Source organism: Aquarana catesbeiana, linkage group LG05 (genome assembly GCF_042186555.1).
Source record: "Aquarana catesbeiana isolate 2022-GZ linkage group LG05, ASM4218655v1, whole genome shotgun sequence".
In the NCBI taxonomy this organism is placed as follows: Eukaryota; Metazoa; Chordata; class Amphibia; order Anura; family Ranidae; genus Aquarana; species Aquarana catesbeiana.
The window spans coordinates 91,807,304-91,831,579 of record NC_133328.1 but is presented as its reverse complement, the minus strand read 5'-3'; the positions used below and the strand labels follow the sequence as shown (position 1 = coordinate 91,831,579).

The 24,276-nt window shown below is 41.0% G+C and overlaps 1 protein-coding gene across 3 annotated transcripts in view; it reads left to right on the top strand.

Annotated features, from left to right (window-relative positions):
• Window positions 1–24,276, top strand: part of DPP6 (dipeptidyl peptidase like 6) — a 1,451,270-nt gene that overhangs the window by 1,315,896 nt on the left and 111,098 nt on the right. For all 3 annotated transcript variants that reach the window (XM_073629963.1, XM_073629965.1, XM_073629964.1), the window contains exons 12-14: window positions 9,122–9,160; window positions 15,802–15,909; window positions 20,107–20,198. In XM_073629963.1, coding sequence (XP_073486064.1) covers window positions 9,122–9,160; window positions 15,802–15,909; window positions 20,107–20,198 — 239 coding nt within the window. The remainder of the gene's footprint in view (window positions 1–9,121; window positions 9,161–15,801; window positions 15,910–20,106; window positions 20,199–24,276) is intronic.

Here is a 24,276-nt window from a genome sequence, read left to right as displayed (position 1 = left end):
GTGTTAACCCTTCTCTATGAATCTAAAAAACATAAAAATGTGCTTGTTCCAACTTACCTACAAATTCAGCTTAAAGCAGAGTTCACTCGGTTTTGTGTTCATTAAAAGTCAGCAGTTACAAAAAGTGTAGCTACTGACTTTTAATAAACACACACTCACCTGTCCCAGGATCCAGCGATGCGGCCGCCCAAACCCTCTTTTCTCTTTCTCGGTTCTCTCCGGCGCCGGCATCACAAGTGTGGGCCCCCTGGCTGTGACAGCTTGTGGCTTCACAGCCGAGTGGGCACTGTGCATGTGCGAGTCATGCTGTTCCTTCTTAATGGCCGGGCAATCTCTGCGACCTGTGACGTCTCCCAGAAGATTGCAGGGAGGGAGCTGGAGAGGAGAACTCCTGCTCAAGTCACCTAAGCGGTCTGAGTGGAGGTGCGAGCTGGGTAACTGTAAAAACTAGGTACCCAATCCCCCCCCCCCCAAAAAAAAAATAACATGCCAAATGTGCATGTCAGGGGGTTAGGAGTCCTTAAAGTGGAAGTCCCACTTTTTGCTGGAACTCTGCTTTAAGAACAAACCTACAGAACCTATTTTTTGTAACCTGGGGACTGCCTGTATGTGGCTAATCAGTGGATTCTTTCATCCATACAGCGTGGATGGAGGAATCTCCAGTACTAGCCATCTGATAGGAAGCTGTCACAGCTCGACCAATAATTTTCCACCTGGCTCAGTTGATTTTTAAATCAGTATTAAACCCAAAACCAATAATGTAATACATTGCAGCTTACCAATCATTCGATATAGTGGCCACATTCGTTTTCTTTTTTCGGCTTTTTTTCCTTCTATTTTCACCTGATGATCTGTCCAGTAACACACCTCCTGTATTCAAGTGCCTCCACTCAAGGAGCACAGGGGGCACCTTTGGACAGCAGAATTGTCACTCTTGGGGGGAGGGGAGAGTTAAATGTACTAGCAGATCACTAGCAGTGATCAGAAATTGAAACCAAACTCCAGCCCACACTGTAGTTACAGCAAAACATTTTTTTCTTTCTTTTGGATAAAAATTTGACATGAATAAATAAAATCTGATCATTGTAAACATCCCTGTCATTGGTAAATGGTTTGCCTGTAACTGGCTACATCTGCAGGACAGCTTGTTCTGTTAAAAAAAAAAAAAAAGACTGCCTGGCTGGATCACCAGATATAAATAAAGGAAAGAAAGCCTAAAAACAAAAATGAATGCAGCCATAACATCTAATAATTGGTAAGCTGCAATATAATTAATGATTGTTGTTGGGTTTAAAGTGGCTATAAACCCACAATAAAAAACAAACAAACCTGCAAGACAAGGCATAATGAGTTAGTATGCATAGCATTCTAGCTCATTATGAAATACTCACCTGAGATCGAAGCCCTCACAGTGCTCCCCGTACACAGCTCCGGCCGGTGACATCGCTCCCGGAGTTGCTTCCAGGTATCGCGGGCTCCAGCGCTGTGATTGGCCGGAGCCGCGATGACGTCACTACCGTGCATGCGCGAAGGAGCCACCAGTAACAGAACACTAACTGATGCAATGGCACGGACGTGCCATTGCTTCAGTGCGCGTGTGCCGATGACGTTGGCACATGCTGATACAAGGGATATCTCCTAAACCCTGCAGGTTTAGGAGATATCCGGGGAAGCTACAAGTAAGCCTTATTATAGGCTTACCTGTAGTAAAAAGTGGCCTGTAAGGTTTAGAACCAATTTAATACCGTTTTAAATCAACTTTTGTTGAGCTGAGTGGTGCTGCAGGGCCATCCATGGCTCAAATTTTGTCAGATTCAGCAAAAATCTGGCCAAATTCGAGCCATCTGACCAACTTATGAATCAGATCTTCTATCAGATCTTCTATCAAGTTTTTAGTGATCCCTACTGGGATATTCTCCCTTACTGCATATTTCCATGACACTAGGACAATGTTATTTCCTATACACCGGCTGTACACACATAGGTGGCAGCACAGTGCTGAGCTTTAATGCAGTGCTTTTTTGTCTTGTACTGGCAGCACACTAACATGGTGCTCACAGCATTGTGACTATGCTGTCACCTACAACTCTTGGTCACTCACTGTTAACAACTGGGAGTCCTTAGGATGGACTCCAATCACATGCCCACAGTAAAAGCCGATCACATAATATGGAAGCATAGAAAACGCCTCCGGTGCTTAGATGAGAAGGGTGGCAAGGCGTTGGTAGTTGAACTCACCAATAAAGAAAACACACCATTAAATGGTGGAATTAAGATTTTTTTTTTTAAATGTATGCCGCTATTGTAAGTACCTGAACTTGTTTTGTTATCAGCTCCTTGTAATCCCCTCTACAGTAAGTGGGAATGAAACAGTTAGTACTTTAGGCCAATCAGAATCTGCTGCATGCTTAGGGGGTAAAAAGGAACACAAAATGAGTAAGGATAGAGATGAGCTCATAAGTCTACCTGTCAGTGGGGTGCAGTGTGGTCTAACGGCAATAATTCACACAGTCAGTTGAAATAGAAGACTTGTATTGAAGTAATGCAGCAACAGATCACAACAAACCTGGTGGGTAGGCTGGCCAGTCGCATGAAGGCTGATCACTTTCTTGACTACCTGGGAGCAGCACTCTTTGGCTTAGCTCCAGCTGCCCAACCTTAAGATACTACAGCATCTGCTAAGAGACAATGCCAGTACACATATCAGCCATAGTCACATTTCTTCCTGGGAAATTTGTTGAGATCCACTTGAGGTCCCTTTAGCCTGGTGTTTGTGACCCCAGCGGCTTCGCTGGCCCGTTTACGGTGGTCTTCTCCATCTGTCTGGGTTCCCTTGCAGGCAGCACTATACTCCTTTTTGGCTTGTTGAGGCACTAAATGCAGCATGAATAACCTTGTACCTGTTATATGAGCATTCCTGAAGAAGATTTCAAAACCCTATTTTTGAAACATGTTGGATGTCTCATCTGATTGCCTATTTGGGTCAAGCTCTTGGCAGCTATTACTACTGTGCTGCTACCAATTTTTAATTCCAATGTTACTCTTTCATATTTAATAAAGCAATTTTTATTCTTCTATACTCTGTGTTTGGAGTTCCCATTGTATGTTGTGCCTACAATCATCCACTTTAACTTGGCGGGTATTCCTGTTTCAGCCAGGTACACTCACGGTTTCCAGCAAGGTTAAGAAAGAAGGTTTCAGCCTGCCTGACAGCATCTGTCAAGAGGTCAGAATGTGGCCTGGCCATCTCATACCCAAGTGGGAAGATGCCCAGAGGAGTTGCAACCCTACACTTTCCCTTCTAGTCAGGAACCTTTCCTCTACATCTAGTACCTTCCCTAACAGATGGGGTACCCTACCCTATGCTACCCACTCGCATAAAGCATGCCAAGACTGGGAACCAGGGCCTTAAATAGGCTATGCCTGACCCAAGATGGCTGCCAGAGTCACGTGGGGTGGCAGCATCCAACTGGATTGCTTCCCCAGTGGCCCAGGAAACCATAAAGAAAATATGTCCTTCTTGACTTCCTCTCCAGCTACAAGGCCACTGTGGATGAGGGCCATCTGCAGTGGAGAAAGTAGACTGCACCTGAAGACATACTACTTCTAATCCATTGTCTATTCGCAGGTTGGCTGCAGGGAGGTGCCCAAGCTGTATTACTTAACGGCAGTATGGAAAAATTGAATCACTAACTTAACTGTGCTGTCTGGCAGAGCTTTCTAAATCTCAGAGCCCGGGGGACAAAATTAGAGACTCTTTGGCAGGTAAAACAGTTCCCATACATATATTTTAGCCCTATATTTGGTTGTTTGCTTGGAGTTCGGCTTTCAGAGCAGAATCTTTCTGGTTCCTGAGGTTTGTCCAGACCTGAGAGCGGACGTACCAAATGAGAAAGGAAGGCAAATAAAAAAGGAGCAATGTTACACCACAATTAAAGTTATTTATTACAAGCTTCAACACTATTTTAGTTTTTGGATGCTTTAATGTCTTTTAATTGCTTGTGCAGTCATTTAGTTTGAAGCATTTGTGACTGATTAATTTACATTACAAATTTCCTGTTCCTTATTCATTTTCTTTCAGACTTTTTGGACATCCTCAGCCATTTCCATTTTCACAATAATTACTTGCACTGAGATATCTTCCATATCCTCTCAAGATATGATGACTTGCCTTCATATGCACTGTTATAATAAGCCATCAGCTAGTCCTAAGTGCTTCCCCGTTGCAGATAATGCTGTCTTTGATCTCAGTCGATTGTTTGTTCCTTTTTCTATTTACATAAATGTACCTACATTAAAGAAAAGCTGTAGTTTTAAAATGCATTCATTCTATTATTATAGCAAGGATACAGAACGACTTTGCAAATATGACCACTTACCTCTGCCTTTCTTTTCATGCTCTGTGAGAGCTGTCATTAAATGCTGATGCGGGTATAAACAATGCTTTGTTTACATTTAGCCTGAAAGCACTTATCATAAGTATAATGCAGGGAGCAGCTATCTGTTTGACTCAACATTATCAGTACCAGGAGCTCTAAATGATGTTTTCTATACTAAATTGCACCTATATAATCCTCAAAAAAACTGATCGCAAACTGCCAAAAAAAAGTTTATCTCTTCCCTGTCCATACCTCCCAACTTTTTGAAATGGGAATGAGGGACACCTACTAGCAAAAGTATGCAGGCATAGGACACCACGACCCCCGAAATGAGAATTAACCCCCCCAAAAAAAGATTTGTTAAACCCACAAGTGCTTTTTTTTTACCACTACTATTCCTTTATATTGGCTTTTCAAATTTACAAATTACAAAAACTTAGCTCTGGGAAACACTTTTTGAAAGGTAAGTAGTGCATTTTATATACAACTACATAGATCAGACCAAAATGAGAGACAAATGAGGAGGAATGAGGGACAGAGAGACATTGCTCCAAATCAGGGAGAGTCCCTCAAAATCAGGGACAATTGGGAGCTATGCCTGTCTATCACCCCTTCATATGATTCCATACAGCCAACTTTGAAAGCAGAATGCAAAATGCCCAGGGCTTTTCATGGCGGCTTCTAAACACAGATCAAAAGGGAAAAAAAAAAGTCTTATTTTGCATACTTCTTAGTGTCACGTACCTTATACTAGACCCTGACGTGTAAGGAAGGCCTCTTTTACAGCCCAGCTCAAGGACCACTGGGGCTTGAGACAGTGGCCACGAGAGCACGGTGAGGTATGCGTTCCTGCAGGGTGTTCAATCGACCGTACAGGTGAATAGCAGGTGCATCGTCAATGTAACGCTTACTCACATAGGAACCGCTGGAATTTTGCCTAGTTCTTTCCCAGTGGATTGCCCCGTAGCCAGACACATGATCTGAGCCACACAAAAAATGAGAATCACAATTTTTTTGCTTAGAATAAAGATCACGATTCTCTTACTGTTTTTTTTTTTTTTAATTCATTGAAGTGTATTTTTTCCCCAAAAATTCAGTTTGAAAGGCCGCTGCGCAAATACAGTATGACATAAAATATTACAACAAGTGCCATTTTATTCTCTACAGTCTCTGCTAAAAATATATATATTTAATGTTTAGGGGTTCTAAGTAATTTTCTAGCAAAAAATACTGATTTTATATTGTAAGTAACAAATGTCAGAAAAGGGGCTCAATTTTTAAGTGGTTAAACTGACCTCATTTACAGATCAAAGTTCCTCCTTTTGATCTAAAAGAACCAAATATTACAATGTTTATAGTTATCGCTGAGCAATGTTGATAAACATTTGCCAGAGGCCTTTTTTTTTATGACAGCTGTGAGTGAGCAGAGATGGCTCTGCACTGTTTACATAGAATCATGAAATGCCGGATTAAGATCGTGAGGGGGGTTGAATCAAGATTGCAATCTTTTTAACGATTAATCGCGCAGCTCTAACACCAAGTCTAGGGGGTGTTGTTTTTGTTGTTTTTATTTTTTGAGAACTTAAATAGGGTTGAGGGGTAAGTGGGATACTCCAAAAACAGAAATTATGTACGGTTTGAGGACAATTAAAGTGTTACTAAACCCACAACAGTAAAATTAGTCTGTATAACTAGTAAAGCAGGGGTAAGCAACCTCGGCACTCCAGCTGTAATGAAACTACAAATCTGTGTATCAACCTCTGCTTCTAGGAGTCATGCCTGTAATTGTCAGGGTCTTGCAATGTCTCATGGGACTTGTAGTTTCACCACAGCTGGAGGGCCGAGGTTGCCTACCCTGTAGTAAAGCATGCTTGTTATACTCACTGTGGAACCTAAGGGGTTAATCCTCCACATTGTGCAAAAAGGCTGTTTGATCCTGTCTTCTCTGATCCTCGCCTTCTTTCACTGTCCCCAATCCATCTCCTGAGCCCTAGGAAACACTCTGCACATGCTCAGTTTGGTGTGTATTGCTAGAGAGGTTCTTTTTTCTTGGGAGGGTGCATGTGCTTAGCACAGGGCCAATCAGCACTGTCCAGACAGAGGGTCAGGGGTCATGCAGCATCATAGGACAATCAGAGGAGAATGAATACTTCTCCTACAAACTTTAACCAGTAATAGGCCGGACACAAATAGAAGTCACAAGACGGCTATATACTGCTGATGAGAAAAGGTATTTAGCAGGTTGTATTTACTAAAAATAATTGCATTTCCATGTTCTGTGTACTGTGGGAGACCAGATATAGTGAATGTAGGGTCCTGGGTTTAGTAACACTTTAACTCTTTTCTGAAAAGCTGAAGCAGAAGTCGTTGCTTGTAGCAATTTGTGGACTTGGCTTTTTAGTGGAAACAGTTAAATGCAGAGCTGAAGCAAAAGTCCTTGCATATAGCAAACTGTGGACTTGGCTTGTAAAAGAAGCAGTTAAAAGCATACTTGCTTCTTTAGAGCACTAAGAGCAAAGTCCCCTCACAGAGAATAGACTGAGCTCTTCAGAACACCAGCCGATGTTCCCTTTTGACAAACAAACAGCTGACTCTCTAGCACAGGAGGGGTGTCAGCAGCCAAAAGTCTCTAAAATCTCCCACAGCAGTCTGTACTCACAGAATGTCCAGAGACATTTGGTTGCCTCCGTCCAACTTCAGCGATACGAGACCAGATCTTCAGCAGACAGTCTCTCGGTCAGCTCTCTGTAGCTTCAGCAACCCTGGCAACATGGCAACGTTGCCCTCCAAGCTGGATTAATCCTCTCCAGGAAAAGACCCCAAGCTCAGTGTCCTGAGAATTTATACAAACTCCCAGCAGCCTTCAGGACCCTGCTCCCTGGGATTGTCCAGGGCCGTATAAACATTCATAATGCTATTTGCATTGTTTCACAACTATATTCCAGAGAGTTCTCCAACCTTCTGGATAGCAGAAGAAATAATCAACCCCAGCAGCAGCTGAAACACTGAGCAGACCTAACTAATCACACACACAGCTGCAGTGAATACAGTGAGCACAGCTAAATTTACCTGACCCAGCAATTGCAGCCACAATGATTACAGTGTGACAAGCTAATTTATCTATCAAAAACACAGCTCTATAAACGCAGTGAGCGAGCACTAAATGTATCTATCTAATCCTCGCACCTATCTAGGAGGGTGCTACATCAGGAATGGGTCAGATGGCCAGTACAGTGGTGGCAGCAGAGTCAGTAGACACTGAGTTTGGCAGACAGCAGGCTGGCAGTTGTTTGGCTGCAGATGGCTGGTCACAGGTGCAGAGGAGGCTGGTGGCATGTGGCAGGTTAAAGGCCAGCAAGGACCAGGTAAGTATCCTGCAGAGCTGGGCAGATGGATAACAGAATGTATGGTCAGACTAGCCAGGTCAGCAACAGACTGTCAAATAAAAGCATGGGCAGCAGGCAAGAGAATAGTCAGGATACAGGCAGAGGTCAGCAACACTGGAGCAGGCAAATGAGCAGGCAGCAAAGCAGAATCCAGAGACAAACCAAGGTCAGGGCAGGTAGCATTCAAACGTAGTCAGGACAAGCCGAGTCAATCACAGGTACAAGAGTAGATGTGGGGACACAAGGAGAGCTGTGGATCTGCTGCATTTAAAAAGTCCATTTAGCTCCAGTGTTAGCAGCGGTTTGCGCACGTGTGCATATGCGCAAGTCTTTGTGCACCTGCAGGTCCACGCCTGCGCAATTGTATGCACCTTGAGCCTTCATCTGTATATCCAGTGCTTTCCAGACACTTGGTATCTCTGGATATATTGAAATAGTTATTTATGTATTGATTTATTTGTGTTAGAAGTTTGGTTTTTCTCTCTAGGATGATTTTTGCATAGTGATGAGTGAACCAGGAATAGTTTGTTTTGTTGAATATAGATAAACTTGGTGGGAAATTTGCAAACATAGAACTTAGCGTCAAACCCATTGAAATCTATGAGATCTGTTTTTTGTTATTATTTTCTTGTTGTTGTTGTTGTTGCTCCTTTTCACAGCCAATTTGAATACTTCGGTGCCATTTCTTAAAAAATTAAAAATTACCAATAAGCATAGAAAAGGGTATTTTAATGCAGTTTTTAATGAAGACTACATTAAAAAATACACAAATCCTTGAATAACATGCTTCGGGGGTGCCTTAAAGTGGTATTAAAACCATAAACAACAACGTATTTAACTAGTCAGTGCTAGAATGTGTTGGCTGCATTCGTTTTAAATATTTTTAGGCTTTTCTTACATTTTGACCAGTTGATTAAGTGTAATATTTTTCAGCTTTCTATAATAGCCCAAGCTGACCAGCAAAAGTGTCAGAGGGTTAGGACAAACCATTTAACACCGTCAGGGTACTTACAATGATCAGCTTTTATTCATTTATGTAAAACCTTTATCCCAAAAGGAAAATAACTATTGTATTAACTGCCTATAAAGTGTTAGCTGGAGTTCAGGTTCGGTTTGTTAGTGTATCTAAGTCTGCTTAAGGATAAATTACTGAATTTAATTGATTGAAAGAACATAGATGTCATTTGTTTAAGGGGAGCTGTACAGTTACAATACAATTCAATACAGACGCCCCCAAAGAGCTTACATTCTAAAGGAGACCAATGACAAGAGAAGAATCCACTGCGGATAGTACTTATATCTGTGCAGGAGGAAACATCCTAAATAAAGCTAAAATTTTTTTTTTTTTTTTTGCAGAAACATGAAGATGAAAGTGAGGCCTGGTTACACCGGCAGGTAAAGAGACCTCTTTAACATTTTTCACTTTAAAAAATAGTTTGATGAATGTTGTTTAAAATGTACCTATATACTTATTTCATATTTCATGTACAAAGCGCTAAATGAAAATACACAACTAAAGCTTGCTGTTCTCAACTAAAATGTTAAAATATGAAACATGGCCAATGAAATAGAATACAAGGCCAAGCTCTGAGAAAGTGCTTCAATTGCAGATTGGTGGTCCCCTAGGCTGCATTTTCAGGGGCAAGCGAATCGCAGGAGGAAAAATCTATAGATTCCTGCTGCTAAGATTGACAGCTGTGTGCGGATAGCTGCAGTCGCCGTGACGGGCCGTCAGCTGTCACAGCTGTTCTCACAGCCAGCAATATCCTGCAGTGATCATGGCTGGATGCACTTTGCCAATGGCTTTTGCAGCTGGACAAATGCCTTTAGGTGCTTTCAACTTGGATCTAAAGTAGGGTTGCACCAATACCGGTGTTGGTATCAGTGGCAATACCGAGTATTTGCATGAGTAGTCTTACTCGAGCAAATGTTCCGATACCGAAACCGATACCTTTGCAGTGTGGCTCAAATCGCACTGCAAAGAAACAGATGAGATTTGAACAGGAATGTGGTGCAATTCTTGTCCAAATCACATGCAATTTCCCGCACCGCTCCTGTGTGAATCCAGCCTTATCATAGTGACTTCAGCCAGAGGAGCGGTGTAGGAAACCATACGTGATTTGGACAGGAATAACACCGCATAAATGTTCCAATCACATGCGATTCTTTGCAGTGTGATTTGAGCCCATTCATTTTGTATGGACTCAAATCGCACTGCAAAAGTATCGGTACTCAGTAATGGCAAGTACTTGACCAAAAGTACTCGTAAATAAAAAAAAGGGTATTGGTGCAACCCTGATTTAAAGTATAACTAAAGGCAAAACTTTTTTTTTTAAAGTTTTGGATAGAGTAGAGAAGGATTACAACACCCGTCAGTTTTTATAGCTGTCTGTGCCCCCGTTATCGAGATTCACCCGCTCTTGTTGTCCTGGCGACCATTGTCACCAAAAGTGAAGGAAAATCCCAAATTTTGGGTTGTCACCATAACAGTAATAGAAGGGAAAAGTGGGGACGTTCTCACTTTGGAGGGATTTCCTCTCACTTCTTGTTTTGGCTATGGGACAGGAAGTGATGGGAAATCTCCCCAACAGAACACAAATGGCAAAAAAACTGACAAAGGTTACAACCCTACTTTGGGCATTAAGCAAAATATGTGAAAGCACAAGCCAGCCTCAAGAGTGGTGATAGCCTAGCTGTACAGTTCATGAATTCACATAGGGTATAATGCATATAGACAGCTGACTTCAATAGTTTTTAAAGTGGTTGTAAACCATCAAGGTTTTTCACCTTATTCCATTCTATGCATTAAGGTGAAAAACCTTCTGTGCCGCAGCCCTCGCAGCCCCTCCAGACCCCCGCGTTTTATTACCTGAGCCTGATTCGATCCAGCGATGTTCAGGAGCACAATGACTCCAGCCGCTGTCTCTCTCCTCATTGGACAGATTGATAGCAGCAGGAGCCATTGGCTCCCACTGCTGTCAAATCAAATCCAGTGTCACGGGGAGGCAGGGGCGAGTCCCGCTGTCTGTGTCAATGTACGGTTGACCCCATGGAAATCGGCTCTCTGTAGGGGCACCCAAGGAAGAGGAGGGGCCTGGAGTGCCAGCGGCGTACCCCAGAAGAAGAGGATCGGACTGCTCTGTACAGAACCATTGCACAGAGAAGGGAAGTATAGGCATGTTTGTTATTTTTATTTTTTTTAAAATGAGGGTTCAGAACCCCTTTAATGCAGCTCCTCAGCAGATAGAAATAATATCCGTGATATTGTAAAGAGACGCAAGATGGCGCATCTAAGTGCAGCATATTAATGCGTTTATTAAAAAGTAAAAAAAGTAAGTAAGGTTAAAAAAAATGTTTTTTTTTTAAATAACAAACATGTCTATACTTACCTGCTCTGTGTAATGGAATTGTACAGAGCAGCCGTGAACCTCCTCTTCTTAGGTCCTTTGCCGGTGCTCCTGGCCCCACCTCCCTTTCCATTACCCCCGATTGACCCAGACAGCGGGACTCAGCTCCGTCCCCCACTCCCTCATCACTGGCCTTGATTGACAGCAGCGGGAGCCATTGGCACCCAGTGCCCCAGCAAAGCCAGCGAGACCCGAAAGTGAGGGAAGAAAAGAGCTGCAGACGTGCACAGGATCCAATGAGGGAAAGGTAAGGTAAGTAAAAGGGTGGGGGGGGGGTGTATGCTGATGGCTAAATATTTTCTGCCTTAATGCAAGGAATGCGTTAATGTAAACGCATGTAGTTGGATAAAATCAGAGCATATTGTGTAATCACAGAGCCGTCATCCATGGAACCCAGGCAGTACAGGGATGATGCCAAGCAGTAACTGTTAACAGATCACAGGGGCCGTTCTGACAGCGCAGGAACCTTTGCAATGACATCAGACACATAGGGCGTGGCTATGCCTTTTAAGGTAGCAACGCCTCTTTTTCAAGCATCTTGAAAAAGAGATGTTACCGCCTTGAAACACTTAGCCACACCCCCTCCACGCTCCTGGCATCTGACATCATTGCAAAGGTTTCCGCTCTGTCAGATGATAATTTCCTTTAGCTAATTACTGCCTTTGTGTTAAACTGTTTTTTTTGTAAACCCTGACACTTTGCTGTTTAAAGTATGAGTGAGCCCTCAGGGGCTCTCACACTAAATGCCGCATACACACGGTCGGAATTTCCGACAACAAATGTTCGATGGGAGCTTGTTGTCGGAAATTCCGACCGTGTGTAGGCTCCATCGGACATTTTCCGTGGGAATTTCCACCAAACAAAATTTGAGATCTGGATCTCAAATTTTCCGACAACAAAATCCGTTGTCGGAAATTCTGATCGTGAGAACACAATTCCGACGCACAAAATTCCACGCATGCTCGGAATCAAGCAGAAGAACCGCACTGGCTACTGAACTTCATTTTTCTCGGCTCGTCGTACATGTTGTACATCACCGCGTTCTTGACGTTCTGAATTTCCGACAACGTTTGTGCGACCGTGTGTATGCAAGACAAGTTTGAGCCAACATCCGTCAGAAAAAAACATGGATTTTGTTGTCGGAATGTGCGATCGTGTGTACGCGGCATAACAGCAGTGTTTACCACTCCACTGAAAAGCAATCTGGATCATTTTTTAGAGGTCAGTGAGAGGAGGTTTGCAGCCTTTTTTTTTTTATACTGTGTAACAGGGATTTCGCATTAAAGGAGCGCCCTGCAATCACAAGCCTAAAGCTTGAGGTGCGGTCCCATTCACTTCCATGGGAGGATTTCACAGGAAGGTGCCACTTCGCCTAATGTGTTAAAATGTCCACACTGTGATGCAAATGATCGCAGCTGTAGCAATGTGTAGTCACCTGGGCAGCACCATGTCTGTTTGTAGGTTGTGGTCGGGGGGGCTTTTGGAATTTACAAATGCAGCAATTTAGAAATCAGATGAAAGGTTTAGTGCCGGAAAACACTTTTTGATCAAAAGTCAATTTTTTATACATCTGTATAGATCAGACCAAAATGAGGGACAAATGAGGAGGAATGGGGGACAGAGGGACATTGCTCCAAATCAGGGACAGTCCCTCCAAATCAGGGACAGTTGGGAGCTATGCTTTGTGGACTACAGAACATCTTCCCTCGCCTATTAAATGCATATTGTTATAACTGTTCAGTAATTGCCGAGAATAATTGTTGATCCTGCCAGGAATCCTGAGAGATGATAACTTTGTTTGCCCTTTGCCTGTACTGCACCATTATCAGTTAGCATTGTTTCCCAACACTAGTGGTGGACTACAGAACACCTCCCTTTATGTTATGAAGAGGCGTAGGTGTTCTCTAGTCCTAACATACAGTAGTTGTGTCACCCTAGGACAGGACGCGTGTTACTGGCAGGAGCACCAGGTAAAAAGAAAGGGAAAAAGGCCTGAAAAAAAAGGAATACAGCTTTCACATCTAAAGACTGGAGTGCTGAAATATATTACATTTCTGTTTTTTTTTTGAGATACAATTTTAAATTTAGCTTCGCTATCGTACTACATTCACAGGATGTTTAAAGACTCAGGAACAGAAGATTATAGTATCTGTCAGAGGAAATCATTAATGACAATCTGACGGCTGCAGATGACATGATACTATTGTCTTTCTTTAACATTTGCACATAATCCGTGTCAGTTCTTTTCTAGTAGATTTTATGTGAAATGAAAACAAGATTTTTTATATACTTATTCGACAGACTCCTCTATTCAGTAATGACACGGTGATTTGCAGGAAGGTTCAAGCTCGGTTTAACCACCAGGCCATTTTTTGCGATACGGCACTGTGTTATTTTAACTGACAATTGTGCGGTCATGCAATGCTGTACATAAATTCAATTTATGTCCATTTTTCCCCCACAAATAGAGCTTTCTTTTAGTGGTATTTAATCACCCCTGCGGTTTTTATTTTTTTGCACTATAAACGAACAAAGACCAACAATTTTGAAAAAAAAAAAAAAACAATATTTTTTACTTTCTGCTATAAGACATATCCAATAAAAAAAAGGATTTGTATTTATTTATTTTTTACTAGTAATGGTGGCGATCAGCAACTTATAGCGGGACTTCGATATTGCGGCGGACAATCAAACACTGACAGATGCTTTTTGGGAACCAGTGACACAGTGCTCAGTGCTAAAAAAAAAAGCACTGTCACTGTACTAATGACACTGGCTGGGAAGGGGTTAAACATCCAGGGCGATCAAAGGGTTAAATGTGTGCCTAACCAGTGTTTTGATGTACTGTGTGAGGTGCTTTTACTAAGGGAAGTCATGGATTTTCTTTCCCTGCTTTGCAAAAATCACAAAAGAAAAATCACATGCGATGTCTGTGTTCACTATAGTGTGAATCCGGGTTCAAAGTCACTTCCAACACATCAGCTTCAGAGACAACATGTTCACTTGCTGCCTAATATATCCCACCAAATTTCAGGTGCCATTGTCATACCTCCAAACATTTTGAGATGGGAACAAGGTACACCTATTAGCAAAAGTATGTAGACATAGGACACACCCCCTGCCACGCCCCTTTAAAGGAGAATTATACAAGATAAAAATGATTACTTTAAAGCGGGGTTCCACCCAAATTTTGAACAATATCTGTATGTATTCTCTTCCTTGCCTAGATGCTGACATGCCGTTTAAAAAAATTTAAATCACCGTAATTACCTTTTATTTTTCTATTCTTCTTTGCACTTCCTGGTTCTCCTCCCGCGGGAGTAGGCGTGTTTCTAGCCTCTCCCAGACTCCTGCGAGCTAGTCTCAGGCTTCCCAGGATGTCACTGAGCATGTGCGGGAACGAGCAGTGAATGCTGGGAGCACAGCATTCACCACATCCAGGAAATAAATGCTTGTGGGCTTCAAATGCCCACAATGAAGATGGAAACCGCCTGCAGTGAATAATATAAGTTATTCTTTCCGACGAAATCTGACACAGGCGGACATATTACACACAATATGTGAGTATGTAATACTGAGAAGAAAAGTTTGTGAATGAACTAAAAAAAAAAAAAAACGATAGATAGGTGGACCCCCGCTTTAACCCAAAAGTGCTTTTTTTTTTTTTTTACCACTACTATTGTTTTATACTGGCTTTTGAAATGTATAAATGCAGCAATTTAGATGTATTAGTACTGGGAAACACTTTTTGAAAGATTAAAAAGTGCATTTTATTTGTTAATTATTATTTATTTCAGGTACTTATATAGCGCTGTCAGTTTACGCAGCACTTTACACATACATTGCACATTCACATCAGTCCCTGCCCTCAAGGAGCTTACAATCTAAGCTCCCTAACTCACATGCATACAAACACATACTAGGGACCATTTAGACAGGAGCCAATTAACCTACCAGCATGTCTTTGGAGTAAAAAGTGCATTTTATATACAATTACATAGATCAGACCAAAATGAGGGACAGATGAGGAGGAAAGAGGGACAGAGGGACTTTGTTCCAAATCAGGGACAGTTGGGAGCTATACACTGTAACAAGATAATCAATGTTATTCACTTTATCTGTCAGTGGCCGTAATGTTGTGACTTATCAGTGTTTATCTGAACATTAGGCCACAGTACCAGATTTCACCTGTAGGTGGCAGTACAAGGCAATGTGCAAGGCAGTGCAAGGCACACCTGGCAGAAGCAGTTTATTCCATGGTTTACATTTGTTTGCCTCAAACCACTTTTTTTTTTCTTAAAAAATAATTATACTCATGGCTTGACAAAATGATAAAATTGGAACAAGTGCAAGCAAGCAAAACGTTGATTACAGATGAACTGTTATGCTTCGATTGGATCAAATTAAAATGAAAGCTAATCTGACAGTGTTTTATTGCTGCCGATGTGAATGCAGATTAACCTGGAGCCATTATTGTTCTAGAAGTAGCAGGCAGGCGACTCCAGGAATAACAGTTAACACAGTGCAATTGTTTTTCATACACCTTCAGCTTCAAGTGCTTTGCTGAACCATTAGACTATTGATTTCTGTCTCATGAATGTTAAGTCTTCCATCTTCTCTATCCACCAGAATGAACAACCTATCTTCTCCAAAGACGGCAGAAAGTTCTTCTTTGTGAGAGCTATTCCACAGCTGGGTCGTGGCAAGTTCCATCATATCGCTGTTTCTTCATCTCAGGTAAAAGTCTTTTGATATTGATGTCCAATCTTCATTGAAATCCTCAAATCAGAAATCTTACAGCTCATAGATGTGTGCTCCTGTGGAGCTGCTGCAGTTTGAAACGATTGCCAGTTTTTAAAGTAGAGCTAAAATTAAAACTTTTATTCTTTACAATTTGAATAGAGTAAGAGCTCATTCACATGTGCGGCTGCCCTTGTCACCCCTCTGAAAATCGATCCACGGGTTGCTTTTCAGAGGCGTTTGACAGGTGGTGAGGAGGCATTTTGTCCCCTCCACACTGCCCTTATTTAAAACTTTGTTTTTTGTTTTTGTTTTTAAATAACAAACATGTCATACTTACCTGTTCTGTGCAGTGGTTTTGCACAGGGCAGCACTGATCTTCTTCTTTTCAGGTCCCCCGCCGGTGCTCCTGGCTCCTCCTCCTCGAGCAGTGCCCCCAGAGAAAGTCGCTTGCCCAGGGGGCACCATTGCATGCTCGCTCCCAAGCCGCTGCTCTATTCATGCATAAGACACATAAAGCAGCGTCTCGGCCCTGCTCTCTCCTTATTGGCTCACTGGCTGTGATTGACAGCCAATGGGCTCCCGCTGCAGTCCCAACCAATGAGGAGGTAAAGTCCCCATACAGCTAAGGCTATTGTGAAAATCGCTGGATTGGAGGGGGCTCAGATAAAGATGGGGGGCTCTGGGGGCACGCAATAGGTTTCTTACCTCTTTGCATAGAACGCATGAAGGTAAAACTTTCAGCCTTTGGAATCACTTTAACCCTGTTAATGCTGCATCACTGTGCCACAATTGTGTGCATTGCACTCAATTGTGGGTTGGTTATGGAGTGGCCTCATAGACCTGCATGGGTCACATTTAGCAGCGGTATTGCCTGCCGATTGCGACATGCTGTTTTTATTTTTTGCAGCGGCCACAAAGCACAGCATTACGGCCATAGGGCCAGATTTAGACCTTTAGGACATTTCAGGTTCGGGGGGGGGGGGGGGGCCTCATACACAGAGTTGATTTACTTTCTCAATGACAGTAATGTATTTTTAAAATACATGACACAAGATGTATACACACACACACACAATCATGGCGCTCTAAATGTGGTTCACTTGAACTGCCAAAATGTGCCAAAAGATGCACTATACCAGACCAGAGTAAAACCTTTTACAGATGAAGACTGGCAAAATATTATTTCCCAAGATACATTTATTAAAAGAAAGTAATTTGTTTATTTTTTATATATATTTGATATTTTATTATTTAATTTTATAATTTTATATAATTGTATATTGTTTTATATTATTTTCATATACTGGCAGGACCCTTCTGTCAGGGGGTTCAGGGCAGTTGCTCATTTTGGCCCCTTATAAATACAGCACTGCATATGAGCGACTGCATGTCAGTGTTCAGGTTGGCGGTCAAAAACTGCGACTCAGCCACCAAGTTTTAAAGTAAAGGCAAATTTTATGTGTTAACAAAGCCTCAAAAAGAATGTGGCCCCTGTTCATTTTTTTTTTTTTTTTTGCCAATTATGTCTCATCGGGGAAATTTCCCTCCATGTCCTGTCCTATAGACAAAACAGGAAACAAGAGGCAATCTCTCCAAAGTGAAGAAATCCTGGGTTGTCACCAGGACTGGTGTCCCCGTTGAAAGATTTCCTACCTATCCCTGATCTGGTGATAACTAAAAGTTTGAGGGTTTTCTTTTACTTTCAGTCTCGGTGACAATGATAAACAGGAGAAATAGAGAGGATGAATCTCCCTAATGGGGGCACAGACAGCAATAAAGACATGACAAAACCAAAAAATAAGTTTTGCTTTTACTTTAATATGGCATACACCAGTGTGGACAGTACTATGATTCCTAGCAGTAAATATAATCTCTTTTTTCATTGTTCTTCTGTGGATATTGAATGCTCTGTATAACTGTCATACTAGGCACCATTCACATCTGCGGGTTCTGGGAACAGATACAGAAGAGCTCGCCTTTGTGTGCATTCCCAGAAAACACAAAAAACGCACATCGCGCTTGTAGTAGCATTAATTGCTAATGTCACCCACAATGTGACAAGCAAACACGCGTTTTGGTGTGTGCAAAAATGTGGCAAAATGCGTAAGCTAGAACATAGCAAAAAACTCCATAAGCTTCTATACCACATTTGTCATGCGTTAGGCAGTTCAAATAGGCTGCCCTATACATGTCGCTTTAAAAAACGCACAAAAAAGTGTGAAAAACTGTAGGTGTGAATGGGGCCTTATTGGTCCTTATGCTGTTGGAAAGAAAGTTCAAATCTCACTAAAGCCAAATAGTTTTGGATAGAGTGGAGATGGATTAGAACACCTGTCAGTCTTTATTTCTGACTGTGCCCCCAGTAGGGAGATTCACAATTTGTATTTGACCTCCGGAAGATTTACCACCCTTCATGACCAGGCCATTTCTTGCAATATGACTGTTAACTTTAACTGACAATTGCATGGTCATGCAACACTGTACCCAAATAAAATGTATGTCCTTTTTTTCCAACAAACAGAGCTTTTTTTGGGTGTATTTGATCACCTCTGGGTTTTTTTATTTTTTGTGCTATAAACAAAGACTGACAATTTTGAAACAAAGAAAACAATATTTGCTTTCTGTTATAATACATATACAATAAAAAAAAATTTGAAAAACCTAATTTCTTCATAAGTTTAGGCCTATTTTTTTTTTCGTTTTATTATTTTAGTAATGGTGGCAATCAGCAACTTATAGTGTGATTACGATATTGCGGCGGACAGTCTGACACTAATTGACACTTTTGACACTTTGCAGGACCCAGAGACACTAATACAGCGATCAGTGCTAAAAATATCCACCGTCACTGTACTAATGACACTGGCTGGAAAGGGGTTAAACATTAGGGGCCATCAAAGGGTTAAATGTTTGCCTAACTAGTGTTTTTATGTACTATGTGTGCTGCTTTTACTAAGGGATCTGATGGATTTTATTCCCTGCTTTGCAGGGACAGAAAATCCATCAGATCCCTGCTGACAGAACAGAGCTCTGCCTTGTTTACATAGGCAGAGCTCTGTTGTGTGTCTCTTCTCGCCGATCAGCGGGTGCTGGCGGACATCTATTGACTGGCACCCGCTAATCGGCTTGTGCTGTGTCTAATCATAGCACAGCAGCAGTGCAGGCGGCGCACGCACCCGCCCCCTACTCGGAAGTGACAGATCACGTACTAGGTACATTATCCAGCGCAGGAGAGCCACCGTACATACGTGACACGGTCGGCAAGCAGTTAAAGCCCAACTACATGAAAATACTGCATTTGGCCACTAGATGGCAATAAGTGTCATTGAATTTTCCTATGATGTTTAGTGCATCTAATGGCCAAAAATGGTTACTTATGTTTCAAATCAATGAAAAACATTTATCCAGCACTGGAAATAGCCTACTAAAATATTTTTTTTCCTATTTGCACAGAATGAATGTACAAGCACTTTCACTGGATGAGATACTATGTGATTTTTTTTTAATACATCCTATTAAACACATATATAAAAACCCTCACAAAACACAGATGCTATCTTAGAAATAAAAATGACAAGCCACATGGCCCAATATCCAAATATCCAGCCAACAATGTGCCAAAAATCAACCAATGATTTAGGGTCCTACTGTGAGATCCATCCTGACATGACCTGGTTCACGAAGGTTAATGATAATAACAAAAAAATAATAATTCTGTGTTGACTAAACGATCGATACAAAAATGGGTAATTGCTATCAGGAACTAAGTGAAACTAAGCCAATGGTTTACCTTCTACTAATGTCTGGCGAAGACTAAGTGCTAATGACTGCAAAGTCTAGTAGATAGTAAACAATATTTTAAACAATGACAGTTAACCTGTGAAAAATAGAAGCAGAGTGGTGCAGCTGAATGATAAGAGCCAGTCTGAGCAATCTGCACCACATAGATGGCAAAAAATCCTGACAGAGGTTTCTAAACATTTCCTACTCTATTGGAAAATGTGTTTATAGTGCTATGTCCCTGTTAGTGGAGGAATACTCTAGATGGGGACACAGACAATAATAAAAAGTTGACAGAGGTTGTAACCCTTACCCACTCTATACAAAACTAAAAAGAAAAGTTTGGGCTGGAGTTGCATTTTCTGCAAAAAATTGTTTTCTAATATTCTATATTGTATTTCTTCTATTAAGGCTAACAACAGCAATGACAACTTACAGTCTATAACATCGGGAGACTGGGATGTAACGGAGATTCTGGCATATGATGAAAAAAATCAAAAAATGTAAGTATATTCATGATTTTAAAACACGTGGCCAAGTAAATTTTCGGCTGAAAAGTTTGCATATACATACCAACAGTGCTGATATGACAATTTGTTTGTAATGAGGATTGATTTTGCTGTCTAGAATGAGGTAAGGTTATTAGTAAGATTATTGCTGGTGGGTGGAGCCAAAGTCTGGCTGTCAGTGCAGCCAATCAGAGTTCTACTGTTTCCTCTCTCTGCTGTCCTGTCAGTGATGGGAAAACACAGAAGAATGCCTGGGCAACTCTAGTACCCTAAAGCAGCTGACAGCGAGGATGCTCTAGGGAGTTTGAACCCCCATATCCCCCCTTATCTACGCCTCTGTTTCTTGGTCAAATAGTTTGCTATGGCTACGGCTATGCCCTTGTTAAAGGTATAGTGGATGTTTACATCGCTTTGCAATAATATATATACAGTAGCAGATCACTAGAAAATAACTTTACTTCTGATTGGTGCCATAGACCACTGCTAATCTGTGCTTTCATAATACATAATCCAAGCAGAACTGCTTTTGAAAGGTCATCCGAATTGCAAACATGAATTTAAATGTGCATTTAAAATGATTAACATTTAGTGATTTTTAAATTAATTATATATATACATTTTTATTTCCCTTCAGTCCCATTTTAAATGAATCCAATTGATAACATCCAGCTGCTTGAGAAATATTTATATTAACTAATGTAAAGTGGTTGTAAACCTCAAACATGAAATATGAACATAGCGCTATAGTGTATTCTTGTCTCAATTCATTCTGTCTGCTGCTTCATTCCTCTGCTATCAGCATGAAAACTTCTGACAAGTTTTCCTGACACCAAGAGAAAAATGGTGACAGGGGAGGGACCTCCTGCAGATTGACAGCTTCAGCTCTGTTCCTGTGTGCTGTGTTAAGGGGGGTGTGTACCAATCAGCACTTAGAGCTCTCCCCACTGAGCTCTGAAGTTTGTAAATTGACTTTATTCTAAACTCTCAGACAAGCTTGATTACTCACAGATGTAGAGAAGAGAAGACAGTTAAACAGGTACAACTTATGTAGGGGGATTTGTTTCATCTCTGTGTATTGCCTGGGACCAATCACTTTACTTCACTGGGTATATGTAAGGGTTTAGAACCTCTTTAAGCTGACCATACACAGCCCTATCCGGGCCTGATCTGATTTTTCATGTGATGATTGCATGAGAAGTGGAATGTTTGGAGAGCGATAATAAGCTTTTCCAATATCAAATACAGCCCTTTGTCACATATCAGTTGCCTCTTCTTGTTGGGTAGGTTCCATGCCAATCAGTGACAGGTCCAAAAAACGATTTAGGATAATCAGATATCTCCCTGTTCATCACTCCTGAGACATTAATGACTTGAACCCTTTCACCACTCTTGGCCTGAGAAATTTCTGCAGACCAAAGCCTGAGATCTACAATCAAAATGAGACGCTTTCACCTTCTTGTGATGATTGAATAATTACCACCATGCTGCATTGTTAATGTCAACACTGAGACACTCAGACATGAGAGGGTCATTGTTAAACAACCCCATCTGCTGTGCTTTAGTATTGATAATGGGCGGAAAGTAATTACTGCAAGCGAGAAGGATCAGAGTTCACTTGATAGGACTACAACAGATAAGTCATTTTCTAATCATTATTTAAGCCCCTTTAAATAGCGGTTTACAAAAATCTTCATCATTACGCATGAAATAATATGCTCTGGATTTTTCATTACCCGCCTTTGGACTGCCTCTTGGAAGATAACAAGAAAAGAGAATCTCCCTTCATTGGGACTTTGCAGGCAACAACCTCACGTATGTGAATTAGAAAATATAATTTATTAGGTATACATAAAATCATTCGATCATAAGACGACCGTATATTTAAAAGGACAAAGCAAACATTATACACAAATGTATAAAAAATAAAAAACAAAGACAAGACAAAAAGCACAACAGGTTACATGGTTTGCATGACAAAAAGATTGCTGTCACTCTCCGGTATAAAGTAGTCTCTGGTATCTGACGCGTTTCTGGTTCAAGCACCTTCGTCAGGGGTATTTAATAAGAGTATATGCAGTCATAATTTTGTCTTACATGCAAAATGTTCCACCATACAACTTGGAAAAGTGAATAAAGCACTGCCAGCGGGGGTGTCAGTGGATGCCCACCAAGGGCACCAATAAAATGCGATAATATCAGAAAAAAAGGACTTGCCTATTTAATTTGCCTGGTGATCACAAGGAGTCATACATGGCGAATTGCCAACAAGATTTTGAGTTTTGAGTGATCGCTATCATGAAGCCTTAAATAAGGCTTCTTATCCGTATATAGCAGCACACTCCAAGCCCTTTTAGCATTAGACCTCCCTATAAAAAAGGGAACCTCTGTCTAGACATCACCCCGCTCTGCAGTACTTGAGTATGCTGGCAGTGCTTCATTCACTTTTCCAAGTTGTATGGTGGAACATTTTGCACGTAAGAAAAAATGATGACTACATATACTCTTATTAAATACCCCTGACGAAGGTGTTTGAACCAGAAATGCGTCGGGTATCGGAGACTACTTTATACCGGAGAGTAACAACAATCTTTTTGTCATGCAAACCATGTAACCTGTCGTGTTTTTTATCTTGTCTTTGTTTTTTATTTTTTGTATACATTTGTGTATAATTTTTGCTATGTCCTTTTAAATATACGGTCCTCTTACGATCAAATGATTTTATGTATATCTAATAAATTATATTTTCTAATTCACATATGTGTGGTTGTTGCCTGCAAAGTCCCAATGAAGTGGGATTCTCTTTTCTTGATATATAATTAGGGATGTGGCAACAACACACTGGTCTGATATGGAGAAATCCTCTTTTTTTGCTTGGAAGATAACAAAACAAGAGCCCATGCTTTGTTATCGAGAGGCAGTTTGGAGTGTCAGATATGACCGCTACTTCCAAAGATAATTTGGCCACTTTGATTCAGTGAAAACGAATGACAACACACATATTCCTTCAACGGCCACACTGAGATCTGTCATTGCCAGGCTTGGGGAAATATAATGAAAAGACATCCTTGCCAGCTCTCCAGCTGAGATACGGAGGAGATGTTTTTTGTGTGTTAGGTCACAGATACTTGATTCCTGGGTCGCAGAGTCATTTAGAATTCACAAAGGTTTCAATAAGAGACTGAATCTTCTCATCAATCCTTTACTTCCCACGCCTTTTCTTGCAGAAACTTCTTCTAAGGTCTCTAGCTGTCAAAGAGATTAAAAAATAAAATAAAATCTATTACAAAAAAAAGTAGGTCAGTCGGAAGGAAGGAAACATTTTTTTTTTTTTTTTTAGTCAGTGTTAACAAAAGAGAAGATTTGTTATTTGAGGATAAACCTTCAGCAGTGTCGCAGTTTGTCATCTAGCACCTTGTAATTATTCCGCTTCATAAAACAAGACACGAGCCGCATGTCTTTTAATTTAGGTGAAAAAAAATGGAAAAGTAATAGAACAATTACTAACAAAAAAAAAGAAATGATGACAGGTACATAAAAACACTTGAAAGGATAAATTTGCTTTTGCAAAGAAAAAAAAAAACAGAATAAATGAATAAACCAATATCTCCCCTTTTATTTTTCTTCCCTTTGCATTGATGAACACATACAATAAATACAGAGTATTAAATTGCTTTCTGATACAGAGGCTGGGTATGGGGACATTTCTGAGATTTTTCTATAAAGATGCTTTTATTTTGTAAAGGACCAGCAAATCTAAAACACTTTTGCCCTTATAGAGGACTTGTCAGAATTGCATTATGGGGGCTGCCTTCAATATGTTTTTTGGAGATGCATGCTCTGGGTCTGTTATGGGTCTTTACTAATTGGTATGCCATTGACCTCTAGAGTGTGTGTGCTTCCATTGATGTGTTGGGACGCCTGACATATATATATATATATATATATATATATATATATATATATATATATATATATATACCAGGACTGTAACTTATATTTAGTTAAGACAGTGCAGGGACAAGGCCATCTCCAACCCATGGCGAACTTGTCAGGTTGCTCCTCCCCCAAGATG